This window comes from Colobus angolensis, unplaced genomic scaffold (assembly GCF_000951035.1).
Source record: "Colobus angolensis palliatus isolate OR3802 unplaced genomic scaffold, Cang.pa_1.0 Scaffold245, whole genome shotgun sequence".
NCBI classification, from domain to species: Eukaryota; Metazoa; Chordata; class Mammalia; order Primates; family Cercopithecidae; genus Colobus; species Colobus angolensis.
In genome coordinates, this window is record NW_012115655.1 from 990,798 (window position 1) to 1,005,644 (window position 14,847).

The window sequence follows — 14,847 nt, forward strand, 5'->3', positions numbered from 1 at the left end:
GCTTGTAGTGCATTTTCCAGAACAGTGAGTTCTTCTATAATGTGATATATACATTCCTAAAATTCACTGCATAATGCAAAATTGATTAGTTAAAGCCACCGGGTTTATGAGAGAATGGGATTAAGGGTAGAACACAAAAACATTAATAATTTTTTTTTTTTGAGATGGAGTTTCACTCTGGTGGCCCAGGCTGGAGTGCAATGGCACAATCTCGGCTCACCGCTACCTCCACCTCCCAGGTTCAAGCGATTCTCCTGCCTCAGCCTCCCGAGTAGCTAGAATTACTGGCATGCGCAGCCACACCCAGCTAATTTTGTGTTTTTAGTGGAGACGTGGTTTCTCCATATTGGTCAGGCTGGTCTCGAACTCCCAACCTCAGGTGATCCTCCCACCTAGGCCTCCCAAAGTGCTGGGATTACAGGCGTGAACCACTGCACCCAGCCTAATAATACATTTTTTAAAAGATAGGAACCTAATAAAAGCAGCACTTGCCAAATTGTTCATGAATACGCAAATACTGCAATAAATATGGCACTTATCTGGAAAAGACCTGAAGTTTGTCTGTGGAAGATAGGCATCAGAAGGGTTGCAGCTTATGTGTTACTGTGAAGTGTTAGAAGGAAGGTTATCTGAAATCAGAGGGAAGGTTGTAATACCAGACGTGGATGAGTGTGACTCATAACACATGGTGAACTGAGATAGCTAGTAACTGAAGTTTGGGCAAAATTTGAGCAAAGTTTTGATTACACTTAAATTGTCCCTCATTGTATCAGTTGCATCGGGATAAATTTGTGTTTTCAAGACAGTGTTACAGCAGAACTGATTATAATTTGTTTCAGATTCTACCTTTTATGTAAGGAGTGATCCTCAAATGGATGCTAATCTTTGGCTATCATTTCAAGTTTAAAAGTGCTCTGTCCAGGAGGCTAAGGTGAGAGGATGACTTGAGCCCAGGAAGTCGAGGCTGCAGTGAGCCGTGATCACACCACTGCACTCCAGCCTGGGCAACAGAATGAGACTCTGTCTCAAAAGTAAATAAATAAATAAATAAACAAACAAACAAAAACGAAAGGCTGGGATCCCAGCACTTTGGGAGGCCAAGGGGGGTGATCACTTGAGCCCAGGAGTTCAAGACCAGCTTGGACAATATGGCAAAACCCCATCTCTACAAAAAATAAAAAATTAGCTGGAATACAAAAATTAGCCAGATGCAGTGGTGTGTGCCTATGGTTCCAGCTACCTGGGAGGCTAAGGTAGGAGGATCACTTGAGCCCAGGAGGTGGAGGTTGCAGTGAGCTGAGATTGTGCCATTGCACTCTAGCCTGGGCAACAAGAGTGAAACCTTGTCTATAAAAAAAAAAAAAAAAAATTAATATGCTTATCAGAAGCTATTGATTCAGTGGGCCACACCTTAAGGTAATGGGCTGACAGGCCCAGCAGGTAATATTTCTGCTGCTTATGACTGCTAGAATTGGCCATTGGAAATCTGTTTTTAGTGTGCTGCCTTACTTCTGTGTTCAGCTGTCTGCGGAGACTGGATTATGTCTGGTTCAGCCTACTAGCCTTCCAGCTGTTACTCCAATAAATGAGGGGCATTTTGAAGTTTGCAACTTTTAAAGAGATTTCAGAATTAAAGTACTCCTGATAGCCTGTATTTTCAGCCTCATCCTATACTCCCACATTCAGGGTTAGCTGGTAGGTCTACTTCCTGAGAGTTTCTGAGAATGGATTTCCTCATCGCTTGGGTTTCAGATTCTAAATTCCGGTAAATCAGTTACCACTCATTCATCTCCTTTTCCATCTTCCAAACTTGTGTCAGTCTTCCCCCTCATGTTGACTTTTTTACCATTTTTTTGTTCTTTTTCTATTTTTTTATCCTCATGGTGAAGTTTTAAGAGAACCAGAGATAATTAAATGTGCTCAACCTATCATATTTAACCACAAGTTGATGCATTTATTTTTAGTAATATTTAGGAGGCCTTGATAATTTATGTTAAATATTAATTAATATCACATTTCTTTAATTATATATTATATATTCAAGGCCTAAAGGCCCATTTTTACTTTTCTGAATAAATTTTTTCCGATCTACCTTTGACCTTTCTTTCTCAACTCTCTTCCCCTCCTTTTTCCTTCATGATAGAATTTTTTGTTTTTCTGGAACTCCACGTTGTGTAGGCGTACTCATGTCTGCTTTGTCTTTTTGTTTGTTTGTCCTTGTTTTTGTTTTTGAGACGGAGTCTCACTCTGTCACCCAGAATCTCAGCTCACTGCAACTACCACCTTCCAGGTTCAAACGATTCTCTCGCCTTAGCCTCCCAAGTAGTTGGGATTATAGGCGCTTGCCACCATGCCCGGCTAACTTTTGTATTTTTAGTAGAGACAGGGTTTTGCCATTTGGCCAGGCTGGTCTCAGACTCCTGACCTCAGGTGATCTGCCTGCCTCGGCCTCCCAAAGTGCTGGGATTACAGGCGTGAGCCACCACGCCTGGCCTGCTTTGTCTTTAAGAAACTTCCGGTGATTATTTCTTTAATTACTGATTTTCTCAGCCTCTCTTTTTGCTTTTGAAACTACAAGTATTTCATGTATGTGTATTGCCTCTATTCCTATTTTGTCTTTATACCAATGAAATCTACTTTATTTCATACTCTTCTGTACTCTTTCATTTCCATATTATCCAAAAAACAACGCTTAGGAAGGTTTACAGTGGTGACCTATTTATCACCAAAGTTAAAAGATTAAACTTCTTGATTTTATATATATATATTTTTTTAATCAAAATTAATTTATTTTATCCATCCCTACCATCTAATCTTTTTTCTAAAGAATATTCCATGACTGATAGGTCAGTCTGTAGTCTAGTATCTAGTATCCTGTGGAATATTATTTCTGTTTGACTGCTGATGTATCTTATATATTTTCTTTATAACTCATCCCTCATTCTTTCTGATCTACACTTGTGGGTGTTTTTTAATTAACTTGCATGGGGTCTTTATATCTACCTTTAACTTCCAACTCAACATTGCTATAGATACTGGGCAACATTTAATATCGAATAGTAAAGATAAGGTATTCTAGCTCTTATTTGCAGTTTCACCATTTATTTGCTTTTTGACTTTAGGTAAGTTATTTAACTTACCTAAAGTAATTTTCTGCCAAATTTAACCCTACCTTTCTTTTTGAATATCGATCTTTTTATCCTGAAATTTTGCTGAACTTATGTACTCTAGTTTTTTTAGTGGATTTTTTAGAATTTTCTGTATACAAGATCATATCATGTGCAAATGGAGATAGTTTTCCAATCATGTTAACTTTTATTTCCCTTTTCTTGCCTAATTGTCATGGCTAAAACCTTAAGTACAATGTTGAGTAAAAGTGACAAAAGCAGTCTTATTCTTGATCTTAGGAAGACAGCATTCAGTCTCTCTGCATAAAGTATGATGTTAGCTATGAGTGTTTTATAGATACGCTTTATCAGGCTGAGGAAGTTCCTTTTTATTCCAGTTTGTTGAATGCCTTTATCATGAAGGGTATTGGATTTTTATCAAATGCTTTTTTCTGCACCTATTTTGGTGGTTATTTTATTAATAAAATGAAGGCCAGGTACCATTTTATTAATATGATGGATTATGTTAATTTTTTAAAATGTTGAATCAATCTTGCAATTCTGGGATAAATCCCACACATTTGTAGTATATAACCCTTTTATATGTTTCTGGATTTGATTTGCATCTCTTTATAAGGGATGTTGGTCTGTAGCTTGTTTCTTTTCTTGTGATTTCTACATCCCTTTTTAAAGGACTTCTTTCTCAAGTCATTATTGCAATAATTAAATTTTCATGATGATCCTAGTTGGATCAAGACTTGACTATTAATCCTTCTTTTATCATGGACATACCTTCTTTTAAAGTAATTTTTCTGGAATTAGCCTCCAAAAGTAATGAAATAATTTGTCTTACTTGCTTTTAAAAATATTTTTTTCTTTTACACATTCATTTTTTTCACTAAATTTGTTTTCTGTACTCAGTTTCAACTTCTCTCTGTTTCAGACAATTCACACCTCTAACTTCTCGTATTGCTGTCGCTATCATTGTGTATTGCTATTCCCAGCTCTGCACTATTTCTCCTCACCCAGATACTCTTTCACATTCTATGTTATTAAGCATCCTTTCTGCCCTGCTTTAGAGATAATTCTTGAGTCCTACTACTTACAATACCTTAGCCAAGAAACAGAAAAGAAGCATTAATACCAAATTCTTGTCAATTCTACAGATAAACGTGTACATAAAAATACCACAAACTTCAAAATCTATGTAGCTTTAAACTATTTTGTGTTACCCTGTTTTCTTTCCTTGGCATCTTTATTTTTTTTATTTGTGCTTGGATTATAAGAATCTCAGCATCTGTATATCAATATTAATAGATAAACTTGACTTCAGGAAAGCGAGGACAGAGATTTTTCTTGCTTAACATAGGACCGTGAGCACAAAGGTTTATTTTCTTTTGTTTTCTGTCTCTATAGGTAGAGTACGTGTTTACAGATAAAACTGGTACACTGACAGAAAATGAGATGCAGTTTCGGGAATGTTCAATTAATGGCATGAAATACCAAGAAATCAATGGTAGACTTGTACCCGAAGGACCAACCCCAGACTCTTCAGAAGGAAACTTATCTTATCTTAGTAGTTTATCCCATCTTAACAACTTATCCCATCTTACAACTAGTTCCTCTTTCAGATCCAGTCCTGAAAATGAAACTGAACTGGTAAGTAATTTTTAAATTAATAAATAAGGGTTTCATATGAAATAATTCTCTGCAGTAGTTGATGAGTTGCAGGAAAAAAAGTTTGTGTCAGTAGAGCACGGAATATATATTTGAAATTCATATCAGACAGTTTAACTTGTCTGCCTTAGCTCTTTGAGTATTTAAATGGAATATAGTTAAGAAAAGCCCTTACTGCCTTGAAGTGAAGAAGACTTTCTTTGAAAAATAGAGCTTAAACTTACTTAATACTTTTTGAGACCTCACTTCTTCTATAAAAAAGTGTTCCCCCCTACTTGCAATTTGGTTGTACCTCCTAAAAAGATGCTCACATGTCGAAGTGTCCTAAGCAAATGTGACATTTTACTTTTTGAAGGCAAAAACAACCAACAATTATTCAGGCAATCAAGGTTGTAGCACTCTTGTTCTAGATCTTAGAATTTTGCCTCTGGTTTCCTAAATGGTATGTGGAAATGATATTTTTATCATGAATATGAATTACATTTTTACAGATTAAAGAACATGATCTCTTCTTTAAAGCAGTCAGTCTCTGTCACACTGTTCAGATTAGCAATGTTCAGACTGACTGTATTGGTGATGGTCCCTGGCAATCCAACCTGGCACCCTCGCAGTTAGAGTACTATGCATCTTCACCAGATGAAAAGGCACTAGTAGAAGCTGCTGCAAGGTAATTTAGTCTGATTTCCAGATCTTCAGAAAAACACCGTTTAAATAAATGCAACAATATCAGAATCATAATTTAAAATTTTCAAACAAATTCATTTTAAGTTGTCAGAATTCATATAAATACATAAAAATAGAAGTACAATTTAAATTTTAAATAACAATTTGAAGTCATTTTATTATCAAGCTTGCATTTTTTTAAGATCTCTTTGAAACTCTGATTACTATACAAATCTGTGTAATAGAATTTATGAAAAATGCTTGTGTATATGTTGTGCTACATCTACTCTGATCCTTCTAATCCTTCTAGTCCTTAAAAGTATATATGTGTGTGTGTGTGTGTGTATATATTCTTTTATATATATAAAAGAATATAAGAATATATATAATACATATAAATGTGAGTATATGTTAATATATATAATATATAAATGTGTATATATAATATATATAAATGTGTGTGTATGTCTATATATGTCTATATATGTATATATGTGTGTATATATATATACATATATATGTGTGTATATATATGTATATATATATACATATATATACATATATATGTGTGTATATATATGTATATATATATACATATATATACACACATATATATGTATATATATATATTTTTTTTTTGAGATGGAATCTCACTCTGTCACCCAGGCTAGAGTGCAGTGGCCTCATCTCAGCTCAGTGCAGCCTCTGGGTTCAAGCCATTCTCCTGACTCAGACTCCTGAGTAGCTGGGACAGGCACAGGGCACCACACCTGGCTAATTTTTGTATTTTTAGTAGAGATTGGGTTTCACCGTGTTAGCCAGACTGGTCTTGAACTCCTAAACTCAGGTGATCAACCTACTTTGGCCTCCCAAAGTACTGGGATGATAGGCATGAGCCACCACTCCTGGCACCAAAGTAGTGATATTAAAAGGAAATATTTTTAAATGCATTTTAAACTTTGATTTTAAATGTTTTTATTCAAGTTAAGCTATAGTGACATTGTGAAATATGCAATATTATTTCTTAAGTCCCACTTTTTTATCCTTATAACGTCTAGGATTGGTATTGTGTTTATCGGCAATTCTGAAGAAACTATGGAAGTTAAAACACTTGGAAAACTGGAACGGTAATTTTTTTCATATATTAGAATGTTCTCTGTGTTAAGTGTATATATTATAGAATAGGGATCAGTAAACTGTAGCTCACAGGGCACATGTGGCCTATTTTCTGTTTTTCTACAGCCCACAAATCACATTACTTTTTTTGTTTGTTTGTTTGTTTGTTTTTGAGACAGAATCTTGCTCTGTCACCCAGGCTGGAGTGCAGTGGCACGATCTTGGCTCACTGCAGCATCCACCTCCCAGGTTCAAGTGATGCTTGTGTCTCAGCCTCCCAAGTAGCTGGGATTACAGGCATGCACCGCTATGCCTGGCTAATTTTTGTATTTTTAGTGGAAATGTTGACCAGTCTGGTCTGGAACTCCTAGCCTCAAGAGATCCACCTACCTTGGCCACCCAAAGTGCTGCGATTACAGGCGTGATCCACTGCACCTGGCCCACATTACATTTTTATTTTTTTTTATTTTTTATTTTTTTTATTTTTTTTTGAGACGGAGTCTCGCTCTGTCACCCAGGCTGGAGTGCTGTGGCCGGATCTCAGCTCACTGCAAGCTCCGCCTCCCGGGTTCACGCCATTCTCCTGCCTCAGCCTCCCGAGTAGCTGGGACTACAGGCGCCACCACCTCGCCCGGCTAGTTTTTTTTTTTTGTAGTTTTTAGTAGAAACGGGGTTTCACCGTGTTAGCCAGGATGGTCTTGATCTCCTGACCTCGTGATCCACCCGTCTCGGCCTCCCAAAGTGCTGGGATTACAGGCTTGAGCCACCGCGCCCGGCCACATTACATTTTTAAAGGGTTGTTTTAAAAAGAGGTAAAATATGCAACAGAGACCATAAATGGCCACAAAGCCTGAAATATTTACTCTCTGGCCCTTTACAGAAAAAGTTACTGAACTCTGCTCTAGAATGATGTTAACATTATGTTGTATCTCATCATAGTTATAACAATAGTCTGCTTTGAATATTTCATCTATATTTTAGCTTAATATTTCTTGAATTTACTTGTATGTTTATTTTTAGATGCTCCTGGGTAATGAGTTTTGTAGGTTTCTACTCAGTGAATAAAGAAAACTTTCCTTATATTTCCTGTGATTTTTATCTTGCAAACATGAAGGAACAGCTGTCTATATCTAGTTTTTCCATTCTTTGATAAATTAGTTCATGCTTAATATACTTACTCCTTTCATGGTTTTAGCAATTCTGATCATATGTCAATTCCAGCTGTGCTTTTCCAAACTAGGCTTTTCCATACTAAATGGGGCCAATTCTTTGGCTACTTTTATGTGAGAGTCTGTCTAGCTTATTTCATCAACTTATAAACCATATTCAACTCATTGTTTTTCTTTGAGTTGTGTGAAGATTTCATATGTAAATCACTGTGTAAGATTCATCTGGAAGACTTTAAGCCACACTTCATGTAGCCACACAAATTCTTTTACAGCTGCCTAGAGAGGCACGAGGGAATGGACCCCTGCACACACACACCCAGGTTCACAGTCACTGCTATAATGAGCCTTTGATATTAATGTGTGTTGTGTTTGTCAGGTGTATTAGGACAGAAAAAAGCACTGAGAATCAGTTACCTTTTTCAGTCAGAAAAACATGGAGCTGGGCAGATGTGGATTCCAGTCTTTGCTCTGCCACTCACAAGCTTACGTGACTTTAGACAAATTTCTTAATCTTTCTGAGGTTAATAGTCCTCATCTATAAAAATGAGATAAGACCTACTTTCTTGGCTTCTCTTGGTGGTTAAACGACATAAGGTATGTAAAATACATGGCATTTGGTAATTACTCAATGTCAGTCTCTTCTATTTCTTCCCTGTTTTGTTATTATTGTCATGTAAGCTATCATGAAAATGTGATTAATTCTTGTTCTAAATTAGCCATTTTATCTTATATATGGATTATTTCCGTATAATCACTTCATATTATTTTAAAAAAGTAAAGTTTTTGTCTTTCTTACTTTCTTTTCTTTAGGTACAAACTGCTTCATATTCTGGAATTTGATTCAGATCGTAGGAGAATGAGTGTAATTGTTCAGGCACCTTCAGGTAACCAATCTAAACTTTCATGAATTTTTATTTATGTAATATTAAGAGTTTGATAACTCTTTTTCTTTTTTTTTTTGTCTGTAGGTGAGAAGTTATTATTTGCTAAAGGAGCTGAGTCATCAATTCTCCCTAAATGTATAGGCGGAGAAATAGAAAAAACCAGAATTCATGTAGATGAATTTGCTTTGGTGAGTGCAAATTTCTATGATTTAAAAAATTCTAAAAGATATATTTATGAAAAATTTCAGACTTTATTTCTTATAATTTATCAAAAATTATAGAAATTCTGCAGTTGTGTTACACTGTGTGTTGGCTCCACATTCCTTTTATGAAAACTGACTTTTAACGCTTTTAACGCAAGCTAAAATATATCTTCTCTTCAAACCTATTCTATAGTCAGGGCATTTCTGGTTGCAAAGTCTACTCAAACTACACATTTTAAAAGAGTGTTTATTAAACAAACATAGGGGAATCCTAATGATGTGGAGAAACTGGAACCCTTATACACATATTGCTGGTAGGATTATAAATGGTACAGCCACATTGAAAAATAATGTAGCTAAGTTCCTCAAAAGGTAAACATCGAGTTACTATGTGACACAGCAGTTCTACTCCTGGGTGTACACCCAAGACAGCTGAAAACATGTCCACAAAAAAACTTATACACGAATGTTCATAAGCAGCATTATTTCCAATAGCCACAAAAATGGAAAACCCAAATGTCCAACTAATGAGTGGATAGGCAAAATATGGTATATCCATATAATGGAGTATCCGTTGGCTGTTAAGAGGAATGAAGTACCGATATATGCTACAACATGGATGAATCTTGAAAAGATTATGCTGAGTGAAAGAGGCAGTCAAAAAAGGCTATATATTAATAATACATTTATATGAAATATCCAGAATAGGCAAATTCACAGAGAAAGCTGATTACTGATTGCCAGGGGCTGGAGGAAGGAGAAAAAGGAGAGTCTTCGTGGGAGCAGTGAGATATTGTGGATTTAGATAGTGGTGATAATTGCACAACTCTGTGAATATGCGATAAAACACTGATTTGTACTATTTGAGAGGTGAATTTTATGGTATGTGAATTATATCTCTCTTATTTACAAAATTTAAAAATACAGGGGAATCTTATTAAAACAAAAAGCCATCATTCATGTAAATAACAAAATTATGCAGTTCTCTCTCAGTCTTAGAACTTCATGGTCTCTCATTTTTGCATTTCTGTAAATGTATACTCCACACTCACCTCTGCTCATCTGCCTTAACAGTTTATGATTTTTTTCCCATTATTTGTTCCCTAATTGTTTATGTTCCAGTTTATCCACCCCATTGTAACATCTGTGAGAACAAAGACATGGTTCTACCTTATCACCATTTTAATGTTTAAAATAATGATGGCACATAGTTCGTGCTCAGTATTTGTTATAGAATGGATTAATTCATGTATTAATAACAGATGGTTCTTTGTCAACTAAAAGAAGCACATTTATAGGTATGAGTCATTTATAAGTCAGGGAATGGCAATATTTAGAAATCTGCTAAATAGGGCTGGGCGCAGTGGCTCACGCCTTTAATCCCAGCACTTTGGGAGGCCAAGGCTGGCAGATCACGAGGTCAGGAGATTGAGACCGGATGGTGAAACCCCACCTGTAGTCCCAGCTACTCTGGACACTGAGGCAGGATAATCGCTTGAACACAGGAGACAGAAGTTGCAGTGAGCCAAGATCGCACCACTGCACTCCAGCCTGGGCAACAGAGCAAGACTCCGTCTCAAAAAAAAAAAAAAAAAGGGAAATCTGCTAAATAGTGTCATATAGTATTAAAAAAAAAAAAAAAAAAAGGGAAATCTGCTAAATAGTGTCATATAGTATTTTTAAGTCTGTGCTTTCCAAGTTGTTAGAATATTTATTATGGGGCTCAGTGCAGTGTTTCATGCCTGTAATCCCAGCACTTTGAGATGCTGAGGCAGTATCACTTGTGGCCAGGAGTTTGAGACCAGCCTGGGCAATGTAGCGAGACCCTGTCTCTACAAAAAAATAAAACATAGCCAGGCATGGTTGCATGTGTCTATAGACCTAGCTACTCAGGAGGCTGAGGCAGCAGGATCACTTGAGCCCAGGAGTTCAAGGCTATAGTAAGCCAAGATCACACCACTGCACCCCAGCCTAAGCAGCAGAGCAAGACCCTGTCTCTAAAAATAAAAAAGAATATTTATTATTGGTTTTCTTGAGGAAAATGCATGTAACAAGAAAAGGAACTTTTGTAAGTCTTTAGATTTAGATATCAATTTTTCAGAGATGAATACTATAAGAAAACTTTGAGCCTGGTAGAACCAGATAATCAATTCTGATTCCAATTCACTGGTAAAGATATATTCCTTAAAATCATTTATTTGATAAATCTAAAAAGTATTTTTTGTAATGGCCATTTTATTGACTTGTTTATTTGAAAGGCAAATTTTGTTGTACTGTGAACCTTTAGGAAATTATGGTCTCCTTTGCTTTAGAAATTTTATGAAGTAGGTAAAAATGGAATTGTAAGTTAAAACAGGAAGGTAGAACCTGCAGCTGTCTCTCTCTCAACAGCCTTGAAGGTATTAAGAACTTTCTGGCTTTCCATGTAACACAGTTTAAAAACCACTAATAGGATAGTCTTTATGATCTATTCTAGGCTCTAATATTCTACAATTCAGTGACCTTAGTTATTTTCAGCAACTTTTTATTTTTTATTTTTTATTTTTTTGAGACAGAGTCTCACTCTTTCGCCCAAGCTAAAGTGCAGTGGTGCTCTCTCGGCTCACCTCCCAGGTTCACGCCATTCTCCTGCCTCAGCCTCCTGAGTAGCTGGGACTACAGGCACCCACCACCATGCCCGGCTAATTTTTGTATTTTTAGTAGAGACGGGGTTTCACCATGTTAGCCAGGATGGTCTTGATCTCCTGACCTCGTGATCCGCTCACCTCGGCCTCCCAAAGTGCTGGGATTACAGGTGTGAGCCACTGCGCCCAGTCTATTTTGAGCAACATTTTAAGAAAACATCAAAAGTTGAAAGATGTATATGTGTCCCATAACTCAGATCAGTAGGGCTTTGTGACATTATTTATTTCCTGTCACTAGGTGATGGTACTTTTTAAATGATTTGTGATTGACTTTTGGTACTTGGTCCTCAGTGTATTTTGATAGTGACTTCTTGATTTTCTGTTAGTTGTTTGTGTTCAATTTTTGTCTTTAATTTTTGTTTGTTTCAGAAAGGGCTAAGAACTCTGTGTATAGCATATAGAAAATTTACATCAAAAGAGTATGAGGAAATAGATAAACGCATATTTGAAGCCAGGACTGCCTTGCAGCAGCGGGAAGAGAAATTAGCAGATATTTTCCAGTTCATAGAGAAAGACCTGATATTACTTGGAGCCACAGCAGTAGAAGACAGGTAAGTATCAGATAAGTAAACAATATTATTTTTCTCTCATAAGAATTTTTGTAACCAAGTGTTCTAATATGTGGCATAAATTCTCTTTACTAACATCCTATGATAAATTAATATATTTAAGATCAAAGTAGAGAACTAAAGCCTTAATTTTTCCCAGTCAGTATGTACAATTTTTGTTCTAGCCAGATATCTGAAATAGATGAAAGAAACCAGCTCTCTATAGTTTTTTCTTATAGGCTTGAATCTTTAGAATACTCCTCAGCGTGTCATGCAAACACTTGAAGCACCTGCCTAATTCTCCAACTTTCCCTCCTACCACTGTCTCCTTCTGCTTTATGTTTCAACAATACCAAACTGTCTCTGCATGCCATCTGTAGCTAAAACTATTCTGTTTTGTGCCTATGTTGGCCTTCTGCCTGGGTGATTCTTCCCTTCACCATCCCTCTGTGACTACCTATTCATAAAGTATAGCTTAGATATTAGTTCCACTCCAGTAAGACCTTTCCTGACACCTAAGAGGGTTAAAAATTCTCTTCTTTGTGAAGTCTCATTGTAGGTAGTTCTGTTGTTGTCTTTGTGGCACTATATTTTAATTATTTGTTTAAAGACTTCTCCTCTGTTAACCTGTGAAATCCTTGAAGTCCATTTATTCTTTGTCTTTGTTCCCAGCACCTATCTCAATGTCTGTTTCACAGTTTCTTAAATTTAGCTGAATTCTGAGATTGAATTCTGCAGATTAAGTCTGTTGTTATGTTTGCCTCCACCACCTAGACCTAAGGGTGTTTGCATATTTTTAAAATCTAGGTTCTCATTTACTTTTTGGTTGTCCTTACAAGGTTTCTGAGAGTCACCTAAAGTTAGCTAGACCTTTATTTTCTACAGTCTGATTTTTGAACTATATGAGTGGTTTGAGTTTTTTTTAAATCAAAATAAAAAGAGAAAAATCTTCTTTTTTGAAATGTAAGACTTCCTAATAAAACAGGAGTTTATGAAGAGCACATAGTTTCATCCTATAAATAGCAACTTTGAAGATACATTCTTAATATATGAAATTGTAGATTTGAATTGGTTGATTTTGTGTTAACCAATCACCAATCTGTTTATTCATGTTTCTTAATGAGAGGAAATTCCAGTTATATTGCTATGTGATGTAGTAACATGCATAGGTCAAGGAGTTTAGAATTATCCTTAAATATACTATGTAGTTTAGCTTAAAATACAGTCATGAAAGTATTCTCTACTACTAATTTGTTTCTTTTCAGACTACAAGATAAAGTTCGAGAAACTATTGAAGCATTGAGAATGGCTGGTATAAAAGTATGGGTACTTACTGGAGATAAACATGAAACAGCTGTTAGTGTGAGTTTATCATGTGGCCATTTTCATAGAACCATGAACATCCTTGAACTTATAAACCAGAAATCAGACAGCGAATGTGCTGAACAATTGAGGCAGCTTGCCAGGAGGTAAGAATATAGGTACCTGTATCGTACCTTTCAGGGGTTAGCAAACTGTGGTTCCCTGGGCCCGATGATATAGCCCACTGTCTCTGCCTGTTTTTTACAGCCTGTTAGCTAAAAGTAGTTTTTACATTTTTTGATAGATAAATAGAAATCCAGAGAATAATAATATTTCATGAAGTGAAAAGTATATGAAATTCAAATTCCAGTGTCTATAAAGTTTGATTGGAACACAATCACTTTCATTTGTTTACATATTATCAACGAGTGCTTTTACATTACAGCACCAGAATTGAGTAGTTGCAGCAGAGACTTTACAAAATACTTCTCTTCAACTTCACACTGCTGTTTGATACGCTGCAAATCACAGTGAGATACATATAATGTGATAGTGTTTGGAGTGCCATGCATAGCACCATATCGCGACATTTTCCATTTTTTATTGTCAGTATATGGCCATCATATCAAAACAAGAAAAGAAAAGTGGACTTTTAACATTATACTTTTTTTAAAAATCACCTTGGATAGGGGATTATTTTATTTTTGAATTAGATGGCAAAGCATTGTTTATTATGCATTGATATGTTAGCTGTGCTACCTGTTTGAAAAGACATTTTCAAAGATGAATTATAAATCTCATTACATACAGTTCTATCATATTGAAATGTAAAAATCTCGTTACAGATGGGCATTAACAGATGAACATTTGCAATGTTAACTTTGAACCCCAGTTAAACAAAATATTATCCCTCGCCCAAAAGAAATATTTTCATTCTTCTCATTAGTAAACCTCTCTTATTTAAAAAATTATACTCAATGATTGCTACATTCTTAGTGAAAATTTTGTTGAGATTTTTTCCTCTCATTCGACAACTACCTATATCCTCAATTTTGCCTCTTGGCCCACAAAACCTAAAATTGAAATATTTACTCTTTGGCCCATAACGGGAAACATTTGCCAACCCCTGATCTAGTTTGCATGACCAAACTGGGAAATTAAGCTGCATTTTACTGTTCAAGATTATTTCATAAGAATTTATACTCTAAATTCTATCTTTTTTGTAAATCCATGCTTTATGGGCATATCAAAGTTTTGCCGCATATGGGGGCAAGTGATGCCCCATTTAACACAGTCTAATTTTTCACAGTAAACTAGGGAGGGCTTCATTCGAGTCTCAGAGCTGCTTGCATGTAAGTGTGTTAGGTCTCCTGCAGGTTTCTGTTGTTTGCTATCTTGTGATACTAATCCAGAAAAATAAACACAAAGAGACAATACCGTAGTTGTTAATATACATTCAGTGTTTTATATTTGTTTTTTTTTTTTTTTTTTTTT

The 14,847-nt window shown here is 35.8% G+C and overlaps 1 protein-coding gene across 1 annotated transcript in view; it reads left to right on the plus strand.

Annotated features, from left to right (window-relative positions):
• ATP11B (ATPase, class VI, type 11B) overlaps positions 1–14,847 on the plus strand; it is a 114,882-nt gene that overhangs the window by 50,117 nt on the left and 49,918 nt on the right. The window contains exons 12-18 of the mRNA XM_011945782.1: positions 4,524–4,766; positions 5,276–5,451; positions 6,506–6,574; positions 8,543–8,616; positions 8,701–8,804; positions 11,873–12,054; positions 13,317–13,520. Coding sequence (XP_011801172.1) covers positions 4,524–4,766; positions 5,276–5,451; positions 6,506–6,574; positions 8,543–8,616; positions 8,701–8,804; positions 11,873–12,054; positions 13,317–13,520 — 1,052 coding nt within the window. The remainder of the gene's footprint in view (positions 1–4,523; positions 4,767–5,275; positions 5,452–6,505; positions 6,575–8,542; positions 8,617–8,700; positions 8,805–11,872; positions 12,055–13,316; positions 13,521–14,847) is intronic.